The sequence below is a fragment of the Oncorhynchus keta genome, chromosome 10 (genome assembly GCF_023373465.1).
Source record: "Oncorhynchus keta strain PuntledgeMale-10-30-2019 chromosome 10, Oket_V2, whole genome shotgun sequence".
Taxonomy (NCBI): Eukaryota; Metazoa; Chordata; class Actinopteri; order Salmoniformes; family Salmonidae; genus Oncorhynchus; species Oncorhynchus keta.
In genome coordinates, this window is record NC_068430.1 from 48,429,194 (window position 1) to 48,452,493 (window position 23,300).

Below are 23,300 nucleotides of genomic sequence, written 5' to 3' on the forward strand. Positions count from 1 at the left end.
CATTCTGACCATACATTCTGTCCATACATTCTGTCCATTCATTCTGTCCATTCATTCTGAACATACATTCTGACCATACATTCTGTCCATACATTCTGTCCATACATTCTGTTGTAAGTGCTTTTTCACAGGGATTAGAATATCATAAACAATATTTGTTAGGGGAGTGAAAGTCGGGGGAAATGGGTTCCAAGGGTTAAAGGGGTACAAAAGGTTACAGCATGTGTCAATGCATTCCCTAAGCACTCACTTTTAAGATGGTGTTGAGGTGCAGGATCTGGTTGTCTAGTGTCCTCAGCTCTCTCTCTTTGCACTCCTGGCCCTGTAGAGCCGACTCCAGCTCCCCCAACAGAGCACCGATCCTCAGAGCCTGAGCCTTGTGCTGGTTACTGGTCACCACCGGCCTGGCTAGAGCCTCCTTCTCCTGCTCCTGAATGTCCTCGTACCCAAACCTCACCTCCACCTCCACACCTGGCCCCCCTTTACTGCTCCTTATTGGAACAGTCTCAGTGTCTGTCTCTCTACCAGGATTTGGGCTAGATCTGGGGCTGGGCCCCCCTCCATTCTGCCTGAGGATGTCCGGAGTGCTGTACCGCTGCTGCTGGTCTAACATGGAACCCCGCTTCGTCTCCCCGGGTGTTGAGGGAGAGGAGAGGCCCGTGTCCGGGTCGGTCGGGGGCCACTCGTCCCCTGTCTCAGAAGTCCCTGGAAGTCCCCTCGACGTCCTCTCTTCTGGTGGGCTGCTCTCTGAGACTAGGTCCTCCGTCAGGCTGATTTGGGTCTGGCTGCCCCCTTGGCTGTACGTGGGGGTGGGGTTGAGGGTCTGGGAGGTGTCAGCAAGGAAGCTGAGTAGAGACACCCCTCGAGACTCCCGTGACACCAGGGAGAAGGAGCCCTCTGGGTCGTGCTGGAGCTGTCGTACCATGGACTAGATAGAAGACCACAGATATTTTAGCCATGTTTCAAAATGGTTCTTTAGAGATCTATTTGAAGGGTAGTTCTTGGAAAAACCCATAGAATTATTAGGATCTCTATGGAAAAGAGCACCAGAAAGCAGCCCCCTATATGTGTCGCCAATGTGAAATGGCTAGGTTGTTAGTGGTGCACGCTAGTAACTTTCAGTCGATAACGTCACCCACTCTGAAACCTAGAAGCAGTTGTTTTCCTTGCTTTGCTAGAGCTGCGGCTTTTGTGAAATGACAGGTTGCGATGCTTCCTGGGTGACATTTGTCAGTGTGCTCAGAGGGCCCAGGATGGGGCAAGGAGATGGACGGAAGCTAACTGTTACATAAGGATAAGACAAATAACCCTCATGGTGCAAGGTAGCACCCTTTTTCAAGAGTATAAAGAGAGAGGGAGGATAAGGAGAGAGACAGCATGAAAAACATAAGTATTTTGGTGTGAAAAGCATTGCATCCATACGTCCAGGCCTGACATCTGGACTGGAGACACATTCCAGATTCCTGGATTGCACAGGTACATGGGAGACATGCTTGGAAAAACATCAAAGCACAACAAATACAGAATAAAACACCAACCTACAAAAGCATTACAATACATTTCCTCTAATAGCCTTTACAGCTTGTTGAGCAGAATCCATAATTGAATTAAAATATACAAAATACAGGGTTTTCTTTGGTAAGACTTAACAGATAGGGACCATGAGGTGTGCAGGCATACCATACAGAGTAGTGTGTGTGAGACTGCCTAATAGAGGTAGGTTAGAATAGTCCCATACTCTTGTGCTATAGCCAAAATTCCTTTTGGGGTCAAAAATTCATATAGTTAATTTATACAGATGTCAGATCTTAATCCTTACTAGTCGATTGACGCACCCGAATTTACATATAAACGTGTTACAAATGACGGAGTCATCCACGATTCACTAAAATATATTTTGAAAGAGGGAGCAAAATACTTTAAGCATATGTTCTCTTTTCAGTCTCCTCCATTTGCACTAACGGAAGTTGCCTGTAAGGAATTATTTCCTAATAATAATAGTGTAAAAAATAGTATATTGACGCAATCTAAATAACACAATAAAAAAATCCCCATCAAAATCTGTCTGTTTAAGCTAGAGATAGCTGTTTTTTTTGTATCATCTCAATGCACCACATCTGCCTATGTCCACCTTCCGCACCTACGGTGGGAAGTGGCAGAGCTACAGCGCTGTTTCTCAGATTAGGAGACATCCCCAAAAATCGGTCTTCTCACGAAAACATCTGAAAGGTTTGGCCTACAAACTAATTTCACCACTCCATGGAAAAACAAGACTCTCACTAACACGATGGGGACTCGTCTGAAGTCGGTACAGCCGATGTGTCAACTTCCGCATGAGGCTACAATACTTTACTTTCCTGGGGATGCTGTGAACCAAGATGTACCCATTGTGTGATTGTGTTTATGAGTCTGTGACTAAAGAATGTGAAACAAATAATATAATAATAATAATAATATGTGAAACAATGTGTATGTTGACTGCTTTTCATGAAATAAATGTTCATTTATAAATGTTTTATAGCCTATAAGCTTAGGAAAAGGGGAGACTCTCACAAACACGATGGTGTTCTCCGTTTTTCACAAGTATCACAGGACTTGTCTGAAAGTAACCCAGTACTGGTTTAAAAACTGAATGGAAGTATGGAAGTAGTTTTGCATCAAAAAAAAGGGGTTAAATGTGTCCCAAATGTTTTTATATATTACCTGAGCTTTCTTATATCTCATAGAAATAGAACAGACTCTTCAAAACCATATTCCTAATTTATGACGGTTTGTTTTGCTATTTATGAATGTGTTATTCAATGCGTTTCTATGGGCTATAGCAGTAAAGGACAAATTCAATATTTTCTCAAATAATTTTTGTACATATTGTTACACCTACAGGGGTCCTAAAATTCTAAATCAAATAGCTACATTACCACCCCCCTAGGTATCAACATTTGTATTTATTTATTATTTGATCAAATATTGCTTTCTCAAAAATACCAGTTCCCTTTCTCTCCATGCGGGAGCAGTTGAGTCATTGGGATCAGGGCTTGCTATCAAAATGATTTTCTCTCTCTCTCGCTCAAACGCTCGGCCTAGGTCCTTACATTCAAATGTAATGTTGGGGCAAAAAAGTATTTAGTCAGCCACCAATTGTGCAAGTTCTCCCACTTAAAAAGATGAGAGAGGCCTGTAATTTTCATCATATGTACACTTCAACTATGACAGACAAAATGAGGAGAAAAAATGGCTTCGTAAGAAGCATTTCAAGGTCCTAGAGTGGCCCAGCTTGTCTCCAGATCTCAACCCCATAGAACATTTTTGGAGGGAGTTGAAAGTCCGTGTTGCCCAGCAACAGCCCCAAAACATCACTACTCTAGAAGAGATATGCATGAATGGGCCAAAATACCAGCAACAGTGTGTGAAAACCTTGTGAAGACTTAGAGAAAACGTTTGACCTCTGTCATTGCCAACAAAGGGTATATAACAAAGTATTGAGATAAACTTTTGTTATTGACCAAATACTTATTTTCCACCATAATTTGCAAATAAATTCATTAAAAATCCTACAATGTGATTTTCTGGATTTTTTCTCCTCATTTTGTCTGTCATATTTGAAGTGTACCTATGATGAAAATTACAGGCCTCTCTCATCTTTTTAAGTGGGAGAACTTGCACAATTGGTGGCTGACTAAATACATTTTTTGCCCACTGTATATCACCCATAGTCTGTTATAAAATGACTAAATTATTCAGATTACAGTACCAACCAGAAGTCAAACATGTATTGAAAGACTTAGGTTGCAAAGCAGGACTAAGGGTAACACTGACATCGTCTTTCAGGGAGTGGTAATGAGGTTACCAATAATGGTTGCAATTGTGATCAGCTGTGTGAATTTAGCGCATATTGATGGTTTAACAAGACATCAGCTGGCAATAATCTAGTACCATCGTTGGTTGCAACAGCCCCCTTGTTATTTGATTATATTCCAAAAGGCTATATTCTGGAGGTTATTCATTACCCTATCCAGTGTCACATAATGAAAGGTGTGAAAACCAATAATAGGCTACTGTGTTTCCCTGGTCGAGTTGATGAGCTGATTTGGGCCATCTGTTGATTGACAGATGTAGGCCTAATGTAGAACAATACACTTTTCTGCAGTAGGGATGCCCGCCCACGTTTTATAATTAGGTCATGTGTAATTTGTCAATATAGTTCTGACCTTTGGTGTGGATTGAAAGCCTATATTGTGTGGCTTTAATGTTTACTTTCGTAAAGCTGTCAAGATGTTTATGCATTTGAACCTGTCCGACGATGATTTCGTTGAGCCGAGACACGTTGTGTCAGTGATCAGACTATTCATTTTACTTCTAGGAAAAATTTTAATAAACTAAATGAACTTGTGGGCCCTCACGTCTGCTCAGGCTGATCACTATGTCGCCCAGCAATTCAGGAGGCTCAGAGATGGAGCACGTAGCTTAGACCATTCTAGCAAGCGTTAACAATACTATGGATACATAGGCAAAACGTTTTTGGGATTATTTTCTTTCAGCATTCCCCAAACCATAGCCCTAACTTTAAATAATTTGGAATTAACACCTAAACTGATAACCTTTGAGTTGCTTCTATAACCCTGTAACCACACACAATTAACCCAGTAACCACGCAGAGTGAATGCCTAAAAAAAAAAATCTGGAATATGTGTACCAGAGTCAGTGACTGTAACCACTGGACCACATAGGCACAGTGAAAAACAATAGTTTATTCTGCCTATTGCTTGCCTTCAACATGCAGTATACTAAAGCAATTGATGAAATCCACATTAGAAATCACACAAGACATGCTGTAGCCTGCACATGGCCTACAGAAGGTACAATGTAGGTACGGTCCTTCCGGCTGCCCCCTGGTGGCGATTTTAAATATTTGTTCAGCGATTCAAATCCTCCTGCTCGAGTATTATTTTCCTCTTGTGGCGAAAGGGGTCAAATTAAGATCCAACACCTGTACAGTCCCAATCCCAGAGGATAACACACGAAAGCATTAAATACAGTTATTATTTCCAAAGTGATCAACTCTTCTATCATTCATTGTAAAAGCATACAATAGCATTACAATGAAGGATAGAAGAGTTGCCTATAGCACATACAGTATGGAACGAGGCTATGTCTGGGTCACTCACTATGAAGTATTTCTCTGTGAAGCTGGGTGTGTTGGGAGGGATCCAGCTGTACACTGAGCCCTTCCTGCTGTGGATGGACTGCCTGCTGGATGCAGTGGTGATTGGCCTCATCTCCCCACTGTCAAACGGACTTGGGAGGGAGGAAGGGAGAGAGAGAGAGAGAGAGAGAGAGAGAGAGAGAGAGAGAGAGAGGGAGGGAGGGAGAAATAGAAATAGAAATAGAAATAGAAAGAGAAAGAGAAAGAGAAAGAGAAAGAGAAAGAGAAAGAGAAAGAGAAAGAGACAGAATGTACACAACCGTTCAAATGTTTGGGGTCACTTAGAAATGTCCTTGTTTTTGAAAAAAAAACTATTTTTTTGTCCATTACATTTACATTTAAGTCATTTAGCAGACATAACATCAAATTAATCAGAAATACAGTGTAGACATTGTTAATGTTGTAAATAACTATTGTAGCTGGAAATGGCAGGTTTTTTGGGAAATGGCCCATTATCAGCAACCATCACTCCTGTGTTCCAATGGCACGTTGTGTTAGCTAATCCACGACAAGTATATTAGAGTGTCTAGTTTGAGAAACAGACGCCTCACAAGTCCTCAACTGGCAGCTTCATTAAATAGTACCCGCAAAACACCAGTCTCAACGTCAACAGTGAAGAGGCGCAACTGGGATGCTGGCTTTCTAGGCAGAGTTGCAAAGAAAAAGCCATATCTCAGACTGGCCAATAAAAATAAAAGATTAAGATGGGCAAAAGAACACAGACACTGGACAGAGGAACACTGCCTAGAAGGCTAGCATCCCGGAATTGCCTCTTCACTGTTGACGTTGAGACTGGTGTTTTGCGGGTACTCCATTTTTATTTTTATTTTAGTGTAACTCATTCTCAGAGTAAACCAAAAGGTAGTTTATATGGCTGGTGGTCTGACTGAGAAAGCAGGTCAGAATAGCATCATGACAGAATGGCGGAGCAATCAGAAGGCACTTGGCCGAGGTTTAGGATCTGGTTAAACTACCAGCACTGTGAAGAGAAACCATGAAATGTCCTCCACCTGGAGTCTATATACCCACTGTAATCTGATCTGTGTGTGTGTGTGTGTGTGTGTTTCTGTGTATGTTTGTGTGTCCATGGAAGGGGATAGGATCAGCTGTTCTGTCACAGCTGGGTCATGTTAGAGGAGAGGTACAGTAATGGTCTGGTCTGTGTTTCAGTCAGTTTCAGTCCTCCCTCTCTTAGGAATGAATGAAAAACTGTCAGAGAGAAATACTCAAATGATCTAAATCTGTCTAGCACTGTCTGAGTAGCAGCTGCAAATGTCCTTCTATTGATCTAATACATGCTTACATTCAATTCTCAGAGAGAAAAAAGACTTAACTTCCAAACCTATGACCTACAGTATGACCTATAAATAAGAACCAGCAGATTTCCCTGACCATGTGACCTTCGTATAGTTTTATTTATAAGGAAGATATTTTTGTTTTACTATTTTGAATTCCTCAGTATAATCAGGAATAATTCAGCACCCTATAACCATATAAACAGTGTACTGAAACTGATACAAATGTTAAAATGAAAGTTTATTTCGAATGAAACCAACACCACCACCTCTCTGTCATGGTTTATACCAATGACAGTTGGTTCAGGTTCTTTCAATTGCCTTCTTCTCTCTACTCTGACTTTCTTGCATCTCTGTCTGTCTTGAGTATTTGCTAGCAAACTGGGCCCTCACACTTTCCTATGCCGATGAGCTCAGGACAGACACAACTGTATTTGTTTCCTGTATTTCAGCCCCTTTTCAGGTGTCCCAACATTTCTTTTTACAAAAACATTTCAATTTGTCAGCAAGATGCATCAATTAATTCAGCCTACAAAAGTGGTCGCCTAATGACAATCTGCGAATGTAATGACACGTTTTGGTGTTTTATAACAGATGTCTATTTCCATTCATCAAATGGCCGGTGCACAGTGCACTTGTTTGGATGCTGGAATCATTTTTGAGTGGACGAACGTGAGCAGGTAGCCTACTTTTTGAAGTGATTTGTTTGACACTCAGATGAAAACATCAGGACTGGTTGTGTTAATGCCACATTAAAAGGTAATACATGATGACCGTTATAATACATGTCTTATAATACATGTCGAACCCATACATGCTTTTGTGCATTCACCTGGAGTCCTTTGAAAAAAAATAGAGACCCCCCCCAATGTCACGGTATAATTCGTACTCTGCATATAAACATAAACCTTGTAAATCATTTTCCAAATGGCTAACTGGTGTACTTACTTCCACACCACCTCTAGTTGGAGCTTGACGGTGCCTAGTTCAGTGATGTCCACTACCATGAGCTGGGGTCGAGACATGAAGAAGTCAGCACTCTTACACATTACCACGCCAACCAGCAGGGAGCCCAGCCCCTTGACCTCTGTTACCTGAGTAGAGACACATGATTGGTCAGTTGAAACGTCACGCAAGGTCAGAACTGTCTTACTCCTCATTCTTCAGGTGTCGACTCTTAACAATACAACGTTCTTCTTTCTCTAATCCTTTTCATTCACAGCCATTTACTTTTTCCGGTTTTCAAGATGTATTATCATGCACTTGAAGACTACTGTTTCAAGCTTTGAACGTCTGCAACTTCAATTGGACTTAGTTTGACTGGAAATTCTTTGGCCTTTGTAAAGATACCTCACTTAGCCAGAAAATGGGCTTCATATCTCTTTCACAGAAGGGATGTTGTTTTCCCCATCAACAGAGAATGTAACTTCATCCACATTGTGCGCTGTTTGCCACTGTGTTTCCGCACACAAAGGACAGGAATACGCCTGTCATCACCACCCACATGGTCATCCCTGACAGGATGTGACGTTCACACTGGTGTGTGGGCTTGCACCCGGAGAGCATCTGAATGTATTGTCATGTGTGATCCTGATGTGCCTGGATGTACCTGACAGACACACAAATGAAGTTTCCACAGGGGGAAATCAACCGCTTTCAACTGCTTCTCAATCTCATATGTCACCTCATTACCTCTGTAGTAGTGTGCTATGTGACCACACGTTGCTCCAGTCAAAAGTTTTACACTATGTACGAGTTAGACTGTCATTTCAGATGCAGCTCAGTCTAAATCTTTAGGGCCCAGTTTCCTAGGCACTGATTAAAACTATTACATGATTAAGAGCCAGTTTCAATACAGATTCTCAATTGAGCAAGGTTTTCAGTCCAGGACTAGATTTAATCCGTGTCTGGGAAGCCGCCCCCAAAAAAAAGCTCACCTTTATATCAAAGTTCTCGTGGATGTGAGCGAGGAAGATCATCTCCTCCACATCCCATGACTGCCTATCATCCGTCTGGATTTTTCCCCGGATCTTCCACCTCTGCCTCCCCAGACGGATCACAACCTGTATGGAAAAAAGCATACATCTTTGAGGCCGTGTCCCATATAGCTCCCTATTCCCTAGAAAGCGCACTACTTTTAACCAAGGTCCTTAGAGCTATGCGGATATGGTGCCATTTTGGCTGCAGCCTGGGTCTTTTTCCTCAGTTGTGGTTCCTCAGAGCGTTTTTCACCGGGATATGTTTTGATAGAGGCACTCACTTCGTATTGGTCGCCTGGGCATAGTCGAGCGAAGCCGATCAATCCTGTTGGAATAGATTTTTTCAGACAAAGTTGAAGCTTGCCACTGAGGTGTGCCATTTTTTGTATTCCATTTCACTAGAATGATGAAGGTTGAACATGTGTTTTACCTTTCATTTTGATGTGAAGCTCTCCCAAGAGAATCTCCAACTCCCCCTCCATGACACACATATCCTGAAAATGTGTGTAGGCCATGATCAGCAGTGGATTGCTACTGTACTTCATTTTCACAATTTATTTATTGATCTAACTGGACCTAGAGTTGTCTGCATGATCAGAGACTTATAATGTCTTGGTAACACTTTACACAAAGATTAACTTTATAAAGTATTTCTAGGTAGTTTGTACATTGTTTATTATTAGTTTATAATCTATCTATGAATTAATCAAACCTGTTTATAAACTACTTTAAAAATCCTTCAAAGTATACTTCAATATGTCTAATAGATCTTATAGTGAAATTCTGTGTGTGAGAACCCATGACAAGAGAAGACAAATGGGAGATTCAAAGTCCATCTGTGAACCATACCTCCACACTATGTCAGTGGTAAATGGGGTTACGCTAGCTCACGTGTGACCCATACCTTCCCTCTGGCAATGGTACATAGAATTATAGTGTGTATTAGAACCCATGAAATATGAAGAGTAATGGTCCTTCAAGTACCCATCAGTGACCTGTGACTCCAGACTCAGCGGTTGGCTGCTAAGCGTATAACATGTATAACATTATCTCATGAAACAGGACGATGAACAAGCTTTTGGTTGTCTGTTCATTGTCCCATATCCACCCGTATGTTCTAAACATGGCAACCGAAGGACACGTTTGACCAGAGGATCTGTGTATACGGTGTGTGAGATAACCCATGAAATTGTTGAGGTAAACGAAGGTGTGTGGCACCCGACCGCGTGTGACTGCAATACCTCCAGGCTGTGGCGATGGTTACGGTTGAGTTCCTGCAGGCTCTCTCTGGAAGCCCGAGAAGAGGGCGATAGAGCGAAGGCTTTCTTCATGTTCACCGCCCCCTGACACAGACGCCACTGAATACAGTAAGTCTCGTACAGCTCTTCCACCTAGAAATGTAAATATAAACAGGCAACCATTTTGTCCCCCCTCTGGTTATTTATGAAGCTTTTGCTCCCACATGTTATTCTTCCTGATGCATCGATGCACATTGGTTAGTGGGAAAACCCCTCAGTGTTTGACTGTGGTGGAGACAGAATTGACACTACATAGACCTACATAGCGGTCATAGAAGTGTGGCCTGTGTTATCTAGCGGTTTGTGCTGTTGATCCTGGCATGCATGTATACCGGAGACAGAACGTGTAAAAAAACTGAACCAATGGCCCTCTGACTCATAGATGTCACACCTTTCCTGTCATCTCTTCACTATCATGTCTGTTAAATAAAAACACCAGCAATATGCATTAGGAAAGTTATGGAAGTTGTTACCTTGCTGATTTGGAACTCCAGTCTTCTTATGTATCTCTCCAATGCTCGGATCTCCTGACATCGCAAAATCAAGTGGTACATTTTATGACAACAATTTTTAAATGTAATTTAAAAAATAAATAATGGTATCCAATTGGTAGTTACAGTCTTGTCTCATCGCGGCAACTCCCATACGGACTCAGGAGTGGCGAAGGTCGAGAGCCGTGCATCCTCCGAAACACAACCCAACCAAGCCGCACTGCTTCTTGACACAATGCCCGCTTAACCCGGAAGCCAGCCACACCAATGTGTCAGAAGAAACACTGTACACCTGGCAACCGTGTCAGTGTGCATGCACCCGGCCTGCCACAGAAATCGCTAGAGCGCGATGGGACAAGGACATCCCTGCCAACCAAACCCTCCCCTAATCCGGACGACGCTGGACCAATTGTGCATCACCCCATGGGTCTCCCGGTCACGGCAAGCTGCGACAGAGCCTGGACTCGAACCAGGATCTTAGACCACTGCGCCTCTCAGGAGCCCCATGACAATTCATTTTGACCATTCAAAAAATGATAAGAGAGCAGGCAAAAAATGGTATCTCACCTTCTCCAAATCATACAGAAAAGCCTGAAAACAGAGGAGTGTCTAGGTTTATTTCTGGGAGATCTATATGTTTTATGAACTCGATACAAAAGCAATGTCTTAAAAGTTGTTTCTTTATTCCTCACATTCTCTTTCCTCGCCTCTTTCTCAAACCGTTTTGGAGGAAGAGACCCTAGATGAGGAACCTCAGATATTCTGCTCCAATGTGTTTTGAGGAGACGAGAAGAGTGGATGTGAGAGATTGAGAAAAGACTGTTGATAAAGAGCCTAAATTGTTCATTGTGACTGGACTGTGTACTATAGAGGAGGCTTTCTATTCCATGTGTTTACTGCAGTTCCACTCATTACACTCTTCGAAAAGAAGGTCATATCTGGAATATCTGGAAACATAAAGGGCTCTTCAATTGTCCCTGTAGGAGAACTCTCTGAAAATAACTATTTTTGGTTACAAGTGGAATCCTTTCATTAATACAAGGTTCTACGTGGAATCGTTTGTCCACTAACAGGTTCTAAGTAGAACCGTTTTCACCAGCAAATGGTTATACCTGGAACCAAAAAGTGTTCACCTATGGTGACAAACAAATAAACGTTTTGTTTATCTCGGAGTGTAATGCAATGAGCCCATACTTCCCATTGTCCCATCCAACAACCTCGACTACTATATACTCACCAGTCTGGAGTTCCTCTTGGTGTCTCTTTGCTGGGAGGACAGGAAGTCCATCTCCGTCTGATGGCCATCTAGATACTCCCTGCCAACAAAGCTCAATATCAGCCACCAAGCACTGTGCGTGATGCTGATTGGTGCAGTACAGTACATGCGACTTCTGAATTAACAGCAAGTTGCCCTGATGCACAGATCGAAGGTCAGCTTATGTTTCCCCAAGCATACCCCCCCTACCAATTAAAGGGGCAAACATAAAACCTTAGACTAGGGGCAACTTCACACTTGTCTACTCCATTGGACATTCATATGATTGGAGCTACTTACTTGAGGCCTTTCCGTAAGGCCTGAAATATCCGGTCCACCTGCTCAGGTTGCTGTCCCCAGATACTGGCTCCAATCCGACTGGGAGAAGGATGCACCCTGGTAGATTTCCCCGACAGGGCTTTGGATCGAAAAGAGTTCTGTAAAGGGGAGACCCTGTATGGAGGAGAGGATGAAGAAGGCAAGCATTTACACACAGTGATGATTGCGTCTCAAATGGAACCCTATTCCCTATATAATGCATTACTTTTGACCAGAGTCCTATGAACCCTGGTTAAAAGTATTGCACCATGTAGGGCACTCCAGTCCTTGAGTACCCCTAATAGGGCACTCCAGTCCTCGTGTACCCCCAACAGCACACCTTTTTGTTGTTGCCCCGGACAAACTCACCTGATTCAACTCATTGAGGGCTTGATGATTAGTTGACACCTTGAATCAGGTATGCTTGGATTTAGGGTGCCATTTGGCACACATTTAAAAAATATATATTTAACCTTTATTTAACCAGGTAGGCTAGTTGAGAACAAGTTCTCATTTGCAACTGCAACCTGGCCAAGATAAAGCGTAGCAATTCGACACATACAACAACACAGAGTTACACATGGAATAAAGAAAATATACAGTCAATAATACAGTAGAACAAAAGAAAACAAAGTCTATATACAGTGAGTGTAAATGAGGTAAGTTAAGGAAATAAATAGGCCATGGTGGCGAAGGAATTACAAAATAGCAATGAAACATTGGAATGGTAGATCGGCAGAAGATGAATGTGCCGGTAGCGATACTGGGGTGCAAAGGAGCAAAATAAAAATAAATAAATACCAGTATGGGGATGAGATAGGTAGATAGATGGGCTGTTTACAGATGGGCTATGTACAGGTGCAGTGATCTGTAAGCTGCTCTGATAGCTGGTGCTTAAAGCTAGTGAGGGAGATGTGAGTCTCCAGCTACAGAGATTTTTGCAATACGTTCCAGTCATGGGCAGCAGAGAACTGGAAGGAAAGACGACCAAAGGAGGAATTGGCTTTGGGGGTGACCAGTGAGATATACCTGCTAGAGCGCGTGCTACGAGTGGATGCTGCTATGGTGACCAGTGAGCTGAGATAAGGCGGGGCTTTACCTAGCAGAGACTTGTAGATAACCTGTAGCCAGTGGGTTTGGCAACGAGTATGAAGCGAGGGCCAACCATTGCGTACAGGTCGCAATGGTGGGTAGTGTATGGGGCTTTAGTGACGAAACAGATGGCACTGTGATAGACTGCATCCAGTTTGCTGAGTAGAGTGTTGGAGGCTATTTTATAGATGACATCACCGAAGTCGAGGATCGGTAGGATGGTCAGTTTTACGAGGGTATGTTTTGCAGCATGAGTGAAGGATGCTTTGTTGCGATAAAGGAAGCCGATTCTAGATGTAATTTTGGACTGGAGATGCTTAATGTGAGTCTGGAAGGAGAGTTTACGGTCTAACCAGACACCCAGGTATTTGTAGTTGTCCACGTATTCTAAGTCAGAGCCATCCAGAGTAGTGATGCTGGACGGGTGAGCAGGTGCGGGCAGTGATCGATTGAATAGCATGCATTTAGTTTTACTTGCGTTTAAGAGCAGTTGGAGGCCACGGAAGGAGAGTTGTATGGCATTGAAGCTCGCCTGGAGGTTAGTTAACACAGTGTCCAAGGAGGGGCCAGAAGTATATAGAATGGTGTCATCTGCGTAGAGGTGGATCAGAGAATCACCAGCAGCAAGAGCAACATCATTGATGTATACAGAAAAGAGAGTCGGCCCGAGAATTGAACCCTGTGGCACACCCATAGAGACTGTCAGAGGTCCGGACAACAGGCCCTCCGATTTGATACACTGAGATTTGACAAATCAGAGAAGTAGTTGGTAAACCAGGCAAGGCAATCATTTGAGAAACCAAGGCTGTCGAGTCTGCCAATAAGAATGTTGTGATTGACAGAGTCGAAAGCCTTGGCCAGGTCGATGAACACGGCTGCACAGTAATGTCTCTTATTGATGGCGGTTATGTCGTTTAGAACCTTGAGCGGGGCTGAGGTGCACCCATGACCAGCTCTGAAACCAGATTGCATAGAGGAGAAGGTATGGTGGGATTCGAAATGGTCAGTAATCTGTTTGTTAACTTGGCTTTTAGAAATGCAGGTTAGGATTGATATAGGTCTGTAGCAGTTTGGGTCAAGAGTGTCACCCCCTTTGAAGAGGGGGATGACCGCGGCAGCTTTCCAAACTTTGGGAATCTCAGACGATACGAAAGAGAGGTTGAACAGGCTAGTAATAGGGGTTGCAACAATTTCGGCAGATAATTTTAGAAAGAGGGGGTCCAGATTGTCTAGCCTGGCTGATTTGTAGGGGTCCAGATTTTGCAGCTCTCTCTCTCTTCTCAATTATATAGGATTTATCGGTGGTGATGGTGTTTCCTAGCCTCAGAGCAGTGGGCTGCTGGGAGGAGGTGCTCTTATTCTCCATGGACTTTACAGTGTCCCAGAACTTTTTTGAGTTAGTACTACAGGATGCAAATTTCTGTTTGAAAAAGCTTGCCTTAGCTTTTTCTAACTGCCTGTGTATATTTGTTCCTAACTTCCCTGAAAAGTTGCATATCATGGGGGCTATTCGATGCTAATGCAGAACGCCACAGGATGTTTTTGTGCTGGTCAAGGGCAGACAGGTCTGGAGTGAACCAAGAACTATATCTATTCCTAGTTCTACATTTTTTGACAGGGGCATGCTTATTTAAGATGGTGAGTAAGGCACTTTTAAAGAATAGCCAGGCATCATCCACTGACGGGATGAGGTCAATCGCATTCCAGGATACCCCGGCCAGGTCGATTAGAAGGGCCTGCTCGCAGAATTGTTTCAGGGAGCGTTTGACAGTGATGATGGGTGGTCGTTTGGTCGCAGACCGATTACGGATGCAGGCAATGAGGCAGTGATCGCTGAGATCTTGATTGAAAACAGCAGAGGTGTATTAGTATGGCGAATTAGTTAGGATGACATCTATGAGGGTGCACGTGTTTACTGATTTGGGGTTGTACCTGGTAGGTTCATTGAAAATTTGTGTGAGATTGAGAGCATCAAGCTTAGATTGTAGGATGGCTGGGGTGTTAATCATGTCCCAGTTTAGGTCACCTAGTAGCACAAACTCAGAAGATAGATGGGGGGCAATCAATTAACATATGGAGGCTACAGCTGGGGGCAGAGGGAGGTCTATAGCAAGCGGCAACAGTGTGAGGCTTGTTTCTGGAAAGGTGAATTTTTAGAAGTAGAAGCTCAAATTGTTTGGGTACAGACATAGATTGTAATACAGAACTCTGCAGGCTATCTTTGCAGTAGATTGCAACATCGCCCCCTTTGGCAGTTCTATCTTGGCAGAAAACATTATAGGTAGCGATGGAGATTTCAGGGTTTTTGGTGGTTTTCCTACGTCAGGATTCAGACATGGCTAAGACATCTGGGTTGGCAGAGTGTGCTAAAGCAGTGAGTAAAACAAACTTAGGGAGTAGGGTTCTAATGTTAACATGCATGAAACCAAGGCTTTTACATTTACAGAAGTCAACAAATGAGAGCACCTGGGGGGTGGGAGTGGAGCTAGGCACTGCAGGACCTGGATTAACCTCTACATCACCAGAGGAACAGAGGAGAAGTAGGATAAGGGTACGGCCAAAGGCTATACGAACTGGCCGTCTAGCACGTTCGGAACAGAGAGTAAAAGGAGCAGGTTTCTGGGCACGATAGCATAGATTCAAGGCATAGTGTACAGACAAAGGTAAGGTAGGATGTGAGTACATTGGAGGTAAACCTAGGCATTGAGTAATGATGGGAGAGATATAGTCTCTCGAGATGTTTAAACCAGGTGATGTCATCGCACATGTCGGAGGTGGAACAACACCTCACTAACAAGGACAGTACTGGACGAGGCATATTGATATTAGAGAGAGGCATGCGTAGCCAAGTGAACATATGGGTCCAGTGAGTGGTTGGGCTGGCTGGGACACGGCGATTCAGACAGTTAGCAGGCCGATGCTAACAAACTAACAGTTAGTAGGCCGGGGCTAAACAAACTAGCAGCCAGTAGACCGGGCAAGCTATCAGTTAGCAGGCTGGGTTAGCAAGCAAGCAGTTAGCAGGAGCTCGCAGTTAGCAGACCGGGCAGGCAAGCTAGCAGTTAGCAGACCGGGCCCGGCGAGCTAGCAGTTAGCAGACCGGGTTAGCAAGCAAGCAGGGGCTAGAAAGTTAGCCTTTGGGGGACGTCGCGGGTAAGTCTGTTTTTGCCTCTTCTTGCGTTGATGTCGATAGACCAGTCGTGGAATTAGTAGGGTTCCAAGTAGCTCTAGGTAGCTAGCAAGCCTTGCTGGTTGGCATATCGGGCCTTCAGCGGGCGTCGCGCCCGAGTCCTCGGGCAGATTATGTCAGTATCCCAGTCGTAGGGGATCTGCGGGGTTCCATGCCCCGTACCGACTGTAGAAGGGGTCCGGATATTGTAGCCCAGGAGAATGCTTCGGTGGTAGCACAGGAGCCCTGACTGGGCTAGCTTCAAGCTAATTGGTGCTTGCTTGTGGGATGGAAACGCTAGCCACGAGTAGTCATCCAGGATTGCGGTTAGCTAGTTGTGAAGATCCAGATGAAAATGTTCAGTTTGCGGTAGGAATCCGGGGATAAAAATAAAAGGTCCGTTATGCTCTGGTTAGAGTCATGTTGTTGGAACTGGCGAGAGCTTTCCGAGCTGAAGGTTAGCTGATGACCGCTGGCAATGGTTTGCTGACTGATAGCTGGTAGTTAGCTGGCTAGCTTCAGTTGAGGGATTCCAGATCCAAAGTAAATATTAATACTTTAGAGAAAAAAAGCAGATCCACGCTACATTGGGTGAGGCAGGTTGCAGGAGAGTATTTAGATGTTGGGATTTAGCAAAATATTTTAAAAGATATGCGAAGAAAAAGATGTAAAACGATATATACAAGGGACACGACTGGACATCTGACTGCTACGCCATCTTGGATTGATTCATGCAATTACATTCAATTACTGAGGTATTTATGACATGTCAAATATGTGCTGTATGTCCATGTATGTCATAGCTTAGTTTACACATCCTGGTTGACGCAATCAACATATTTATCGCCAGAGTTGGGGAGTAGTGAACTACATGTACAAGTAACTGTCAAAATAAAGGAAACACTTGAGTAAATGAGGGATACAAAGTATATTGAAAGCAGTTGCTTCCACACAGGTGTGGTTCCTGAGCAATTCCAAAGAAATTAACATCCCATCATGCTCTGGGTCATGTATAAAAATCGAATCAAATCAAATTGTATTGGTCACATACACATGGTTAGCAGATGTTAATGCGAGTGTAGCGAAATGCTTGTGCTTCGAGTTCCGACAGTGCAGTAATATCTAACAAGTATTCGAATAATTCTACAACAACTACCTAATACACACAAATATATGGATGAGCGATGGCCGTGCGGCATGTGCAAGATGCAATAGACGGTATAAAATACAGTATATACAGTTGAAGTCAGAAGGTTACATACACCTTGTCCAAATACATTTAAACTCAGTTTTTCACAATTCCTGACATTTAATCCCAGTGAAAAAATCCCTGTGTTAGGTCAGTTAGGATCGCCACTTTATTTGAAGAATGTGAAATGTCAGAATAATAGTGGAGAGAGTGATTTTTTTTAAAGCTTTTATATCTTTCATCACATTCCCAGTGGGTCAGAAGTTTACATACACTCAATTTGTATTTGTTAGCATTGCCTTTAAATTGTTTAACTTGGGTCAAATGTTTCGGGTAGCCTTCCACAAGCTTCCCACAATAAATTGGGTGAATTTTGTCCCATTCCTCCTGACAGAGCTGATGTAACTGAGTCAGGTTTGTAGGTCTCCTTGCTCGCACACGGTTTTCCAGTTATGCCCACAAATTGTATATGGGATTGAGGTCAGGGCCTTGTGATGGCCACTCCAATACTTTGACTTTGTTGTCCTTAAGCCATTTTGCCACAACATTGGAAGTCTGCTTGGGGTCATTGTCCATTTGGAAGACCCATTTGCGACCAAGCTTTAACTTCCTGACTGATGTCTAAAGATGTTGCTTCATTATATCCACATAATTTCCCTCCCTCATGATGCCATCTATTTTGTGATGTGCACCAGTCCCTCCTGCAGCAAAGCACCCCCACAACATGATGCTGCCACCCCACAACATGATGCTGCCACCCCCGTGCTTCACGGTTGGGATGGTGTTCTTCCGCTTGCAAGCTTCCCCGTTTCCTCCAAACAGCAATGGTCATTATGGCCACAAACAGTTCTATTTTTGTTTCATCAGACCAGAGGACATTTCTCCAAAAAGTATTATCTTTGTCCCCATGTGCAGTTGCAAACCGTAGTCTGGCTTGTTTATGGCGGTTTTGGAGCAGTGGCTTCTTTCTTGCTGAGGAGCCTTTCAGGTTTTGTTGATATTGGACTATTTTACTGTGGATATAGATACTTTTGTTCCTGTTTCCTCCAGCATCTTCACAAGGTCCTTTGCTGTTGTTCTGGGAATGATTTGCACTTTTCACACCAAAGTACGTTCATCTCCAGGAGATAGAACATATCTCCTTCCTGAGCGGTATGACGGCTGCGTGGTCCCATGGTGTTTATACTTGCGTACTATTGTTTGTACAGATGAAAGTGGTACCTTCAGGCGTTTGGAAATTGCTCTCAATGATGAACCAGACATGTGGAGGTCTACAATCTTTTGATCTTGGCTGATTTTAAAAAATCAAATGATGTCAAGCAAAGAGGTACTGAGTTTGAAGGTAGGGCTTGAAATATATCTCGCCATCCGATTCGACAACCATCTCTGTGAGCGTCAGAGGGAGAGGGCAGGTAAGGTTGCATGCCCCATAACATCTGCTTCCTTGCCTTGTTCTCCTTCCCCGAATGCCTCCCTCCCCAAGTCTCTTCCAGAACCTGAAACCATGCAGCTCGACCGGGCCTGTCTCTCTCCAGAGGAGAGGCAGCGGCGAATCAGCGCTAGGAGCTGCCTATATTTTGACCAGGTTGGTCACTTTGTTTCCACTTGTTCCCTGCGTCTGTTGAGCCAAATTGCCTGCCCATCTCCCCCCAGACCCCTGCTTGACGGCGTCCTCATGCAGTAGAGCCAGGCTTTTCCTCTGCCAGCTCTCATCGACTGGGGCGCCGACAAGAGTTTCCTGGACCGTGGTGTTGTTACTCAGTTGGGCCTGGACACTGTTCCACTCGATCCACCCCTCGATGTCAACGCTCTCAATGGACAGCTGTCTGGGAGTGTCTGGGAGAGTCTGGGACAGTGTCTGGTAGAGGACCGTCCCTGTCATCCTGCATCTCTCTGGAAACCACCAGGAAAGGATCAGTTTCCACATAATCGACTGCCCTCACTCTCCCCTGGTTCTTGGCCATCCATGGTTAAAGCTGCACAACCCTCAGATCGACTGGACAGACGGAAGGGTAACCACTTGAAGTTAATTTTGTCACTCTAATTGTTTACATTCTGCCCTTGCTCCTGCCTTGTCTGTGCCCCAGTCCATTCCATAACCTCCGGACCTGTCAACAGTTGCTCCCGAGTAACACAATCTAGCTCCTGTGTTCAGCAAGCACCACGCCCTGCCGCTGCCGCCTCAACGGCCGTATGACTGCCTCATTGACCTCCTGCCTGGAGCTAATCTCCCCAGTAGCCGGTCGTGTAACCTCTCTTGCCCCGAGCACAAGGCTATGGAGAGGTACATCCAGGATGAGTGGAAAACTGCGTTTAACACACCACTTGGCCAGTTTGAGTATTTGGTCATGCCTTTTGGTCTTCCTGCTGTTTTCCAGAACCTAGTCAATGATGTGCTGAGGGATGTGATTGGACACTTCATTTTTGTCTATTCGGATGACGTTCATATTTTTTCTAAGGAACCTGGGGCTTAACAGCAACACGTTCACCAAGTTCTCCAGCGGCTGTGGGAGAATAAGCTTTTTGTCAAAGCTGAGAAATGTGAGTGTGTCCTTCCTGGGTTATATATTATTGCACAGGGGGAGTTATGTATGGACCCCACCAGAGTGGCCTGTGCCCTCTAACCTGAAGCAGCTCCAGCGTTTTCTGGGGGTTTGCCCATTTTTACAGACGTTTCATCTGCAACTATAGCCGTCTGACAGCACCTCTCACCCCTCTCACCTCCACCTCCACTCCGTTCCACTGGATCCCTGAGGCAGAGGCAGCGTTCCTGGAACTCAAGCGCCACTTCACTTCCGCTCCAGTCCTCACTCAGCCGAACCCAGAACTCCGGTTCAACGTGGAGGTGGACGCCTCCGACATCGAGATAGATGCTGTTCTGTCTCAACATTCCCCCTCTGATCAGAAGCTCCAACCATGTGCATTCTTTTCCTGTAAACTCTCACCTGCTGAGAACAATTTTGACATCAGTAACTGGGAATAGTTGGCAGTTAGGCTGGCTCTTGAGGAGTAATGTCACTGGCTGGAGGGCTCTGTACTCCCCTTCATTGTGTGGACAGACCACAAAAACCTGTCCTACATCCAGACCGCCAAACATCTGAACTCCCGACAAGCCAGGTGGGCCTTGTTCTTCGGTAGATTAAATTTCACACTCATCGCCCCGGTTCTAGGAATACCAAGCCTGACGCCCTCTCCCGTCAGTTCACCACCGACAACACTGGTTCTCAGCCAGATTCCATTGTGCCATCCACCTGCATTGTTGCCACCAGCCTGACCGGTCCTAGAAATGCTCTGTTTGTTCCTAATTCTGTTCGCTCCGATGTTCTTCAGTGGGCCCATTCTACCTGCCTCACCTGTCACCCTGGTATAAACCGAACCCTCACCTTCCTGCATCAGCACTTTTGGTTGCCCACTATGGAGAGAGATGCCTGGGGGTTTGTTTCAGCCTGCTCGGTCTGTGCCCGGAACAAAACCTCCACTAAAACCCACTTCCGGTCTGCTTCGCCCTCTTCCCATACCCAGTTGCCACTGGTTACACATAGCTCGAGACTTCGTCACTGGCCTTCCCCCATCTATTGGTAACTCAGTCATCCTCACCATTATTGACAGATTTTCCGAAGCGGCTCACTTCATTCCCCTCTCCAAGCCCCCAGCCAGGGAAACTGAGGACCTGCTGGTATCCCATGTGTTTCGTTTGCAAGGCATTCCCTCTGACAGATATGGAGATCCTTCTGGTCAGCTCTTGGTATCAATGTCAGTTTTTCTTCTGGATATCACCCCCAGACCAACGGCCATACCGAACGTGGCAACCAGGAGATGGAGACTACCCTACGCTGCGTGACTTCTACTAACCCTTTCCTCAGCTACCCTGGGTTGAATATGCCCACAACACCCTCACCAATGCCTCGTCAGTTATGTCACCTTTCAAGTGTGCTCTGGGTTACCAACCCACCTTGTTCCCCACCCAAGAGGTTGAGGTTGCGGTCCCCTCTGTCCTTGATCAAATGCGCCGTTGTCATCGCACCTGGAGGAAGGCCAGGGCCGCTCTTCTCCATGCCGCCGCAAGGACCCAGTACCAAGCAAACTGTCACAGTACTTATTAATGAAGCTAGTGACCGATGTGGTGTACTCCTCAATTCCATCGAAAGAATCCCTGAACATATTCCAGTCTATGCTAGCAAAACAGTCCTGTAGCTTAGGATCTGCTTCATATGACCACTTTTTTATTGACTGTCACTGGTGCTTCCTGCTTTAATTTGTGCTTGTAAGCAGGAATCAGGAGGATAGAATTCTGGTCAGATTTGCCAAATGGAGCGTGAGGGAGAGCTTTGTACGAGTCTCCGTGTGTGAAGTAAAGGTGGTCTAGAGTTTTTTCCCCCGCTGGTTGCACATTTAACTTGTTGAATCTAAGGGTCATTTTTTTATTTTGGGAAAAATAACGTTCCCAAAGTAAACGGGCTATTTTTCAGGACCAGAAAATAGAATATGCATATAATTGACAGCTCAGGATAGAAAACACTCTAAAGTTTCCAAAACTGTAAAGATATTGTCTGTGAGTATAACATAACTGATATTGCAGGCAAAAGAATGAGAAAAATCCAATCAGGAACGCAGCGGTTTCTAAATAAGAGTCCCTTCCTATACTTCCCTATTGAGCAGTGAATGGGATATCAACGAGATTCCTTTTTCTATGGCTTCCTTAATGTGTCTAGTATCACAAGACATAGTTTCAGGCTTTTATTTTGAAAAATGAGCCGGAGCGACAACATTGCCTCAGTGTCCATCTGATGGCTCTTTGTGTATTTCTCGCGCAAAAGACAGAGGTAGCCATTTTTCCACCCGGTCTTACTGAAAAAAGCTCTGTCCCGGTTGATATATTATCGAATAGCTATTTGAAAATCACCTTGAGGATTGATTATAAACAACGCTTGACATGTTTCTGTCGATATTATGGAGCATTGTCGTGACCGCAATTTCCGGTCGTTTTCTCAGCCAAACGTGAAGAGCTACAAAAATATTTTTTCTGGAAAAAAGGAACATCTAACTGGGAGTCTCGTGAGTGAAAACATCCGAAGCTCATCAAAGGTAAATGATTTAATTTGATTGCTTTTCTGATTTTCGTGACCAGATTGCCTGCTGCTAGCTAGGCATAATGCTATGCTAGGCTATGGATAATCTTACACAAATGGTTTTCTTGCTTTGGCTGTAAAGCATATTTTCAAAATCTGAGATGACAGGGTGATTAACAAAAGGCTAAGCTGTGTTTGAATATATTTCACTTGTGATTTCATGAATATGAACATTTTCTAGTAAGATTTTTTGTCCGTTGCGTTATATTACTTAGTGTCAGTTGATGACAATTCTCCCGGATCCAGGATGGTTAGTTACAAGAGGTTTTAACATGCTGGTAGAAATGAGGTAAAACATATTTAAGTTTCTCTGCATTAAAGTCCCCGGCCACTAGGAGCACCGCCCTTGGATGACCGTTTTCCTGTTTGCTTATGACGGTATACAGCTAATTGAGTGCGTTCCTAGTGCCAGCATCGGTCTGTGGTGGTATGTAGACTGCTACGGAAATAGAGATGAAAACTCTCTAGGTAGAGAATCGGTATTCAGCTTATCATGAGATACTCTACATCAGGCAAGGAAAGCCTTGAGACGTCCTTAGATATCGTCCACCAGCTATTGTTTACAAACCTACATAGACCGCCACCCCTCTTACCAGAGGCTGCTCTTCTATCCTGCCGATACAGTGTATAACCCACCAGCTGTATGTTATTCATGTTGTTGTTCAGCCACGGCCAGGTGAAACATAAGATTTAACACTTTTCAATGTCCCGTTGGTAGGATATATGTGTTTTTAGTTCGTTCAATTCATTATCCAGCGATTGAACGTTGGCCAATAGGAACGATGACAAAGGCAAATTAGTCACTCATTGGCGGATCCTCACAAGGCACCACAATCTCCTTCCGTGATAACTCTTCCATCTCTTTCTCCTGGAAATGACGGG

At 44.2% G+C, this 23,300-nt stretch overlaps 1 protein-coding gene across 3 annotated transcripts in view; it reads right to left on the bottom strand.

Annotated features, from left to right (window-relative positions):
* ripor3 (RIPOR family member 3) overlaps positions 1-23,300 on the bottom strand; it is a 64,421-nt gene that overhangs the window by 14,554 nt on the left and 26,567 nt on the right. For 2 of the 3 annotated variants that reach the window (XM_035778472.2, XM_035778473.2), the window contains exons 3-13: positions 11,822-11,974; positions 11,504-11,582; positions 10,834-10,857; positions 10,249-10,302; positions 9,719-9,868; positions 8,908-8,971; positions 8,759-8,802; positions 8,436-8,561; positions 7,447-7,592; positions 5,166-5,295; positions 251-928 (exon numbers count right to left, since the gene is read on the bottom strand). In XM_035778472.2, the coding sequence (XP_035634365.1) occupies positions 251-928; positions 5,166-5,295; positions 7,447-7,592; positions 8,436-8,561; positions 8,759-8,802; positions 8,908-8,971; positions 9,719-9,868; positions 10,249-10,302; positions 10,834-10,857; positions 11,504-11,582; positions 11,822-11,974 (1,648 nt within the window). The remainder of the gene's footprint in view (positions 1-250; positions 929-5,165; positions 5,296-7,446; positions 7,593-8,435; positions 8,562-8,758; positions 8,803-8,907; positions 8,972-9,718; positions 9,869-10,248; positions 10,303-10,833; positions 10,858-11,503; positions 11,583-11,821; positions 11,975-23,300) is intronic. The other variant, XM_035778474.2, reaches the window with a different exon arrangement.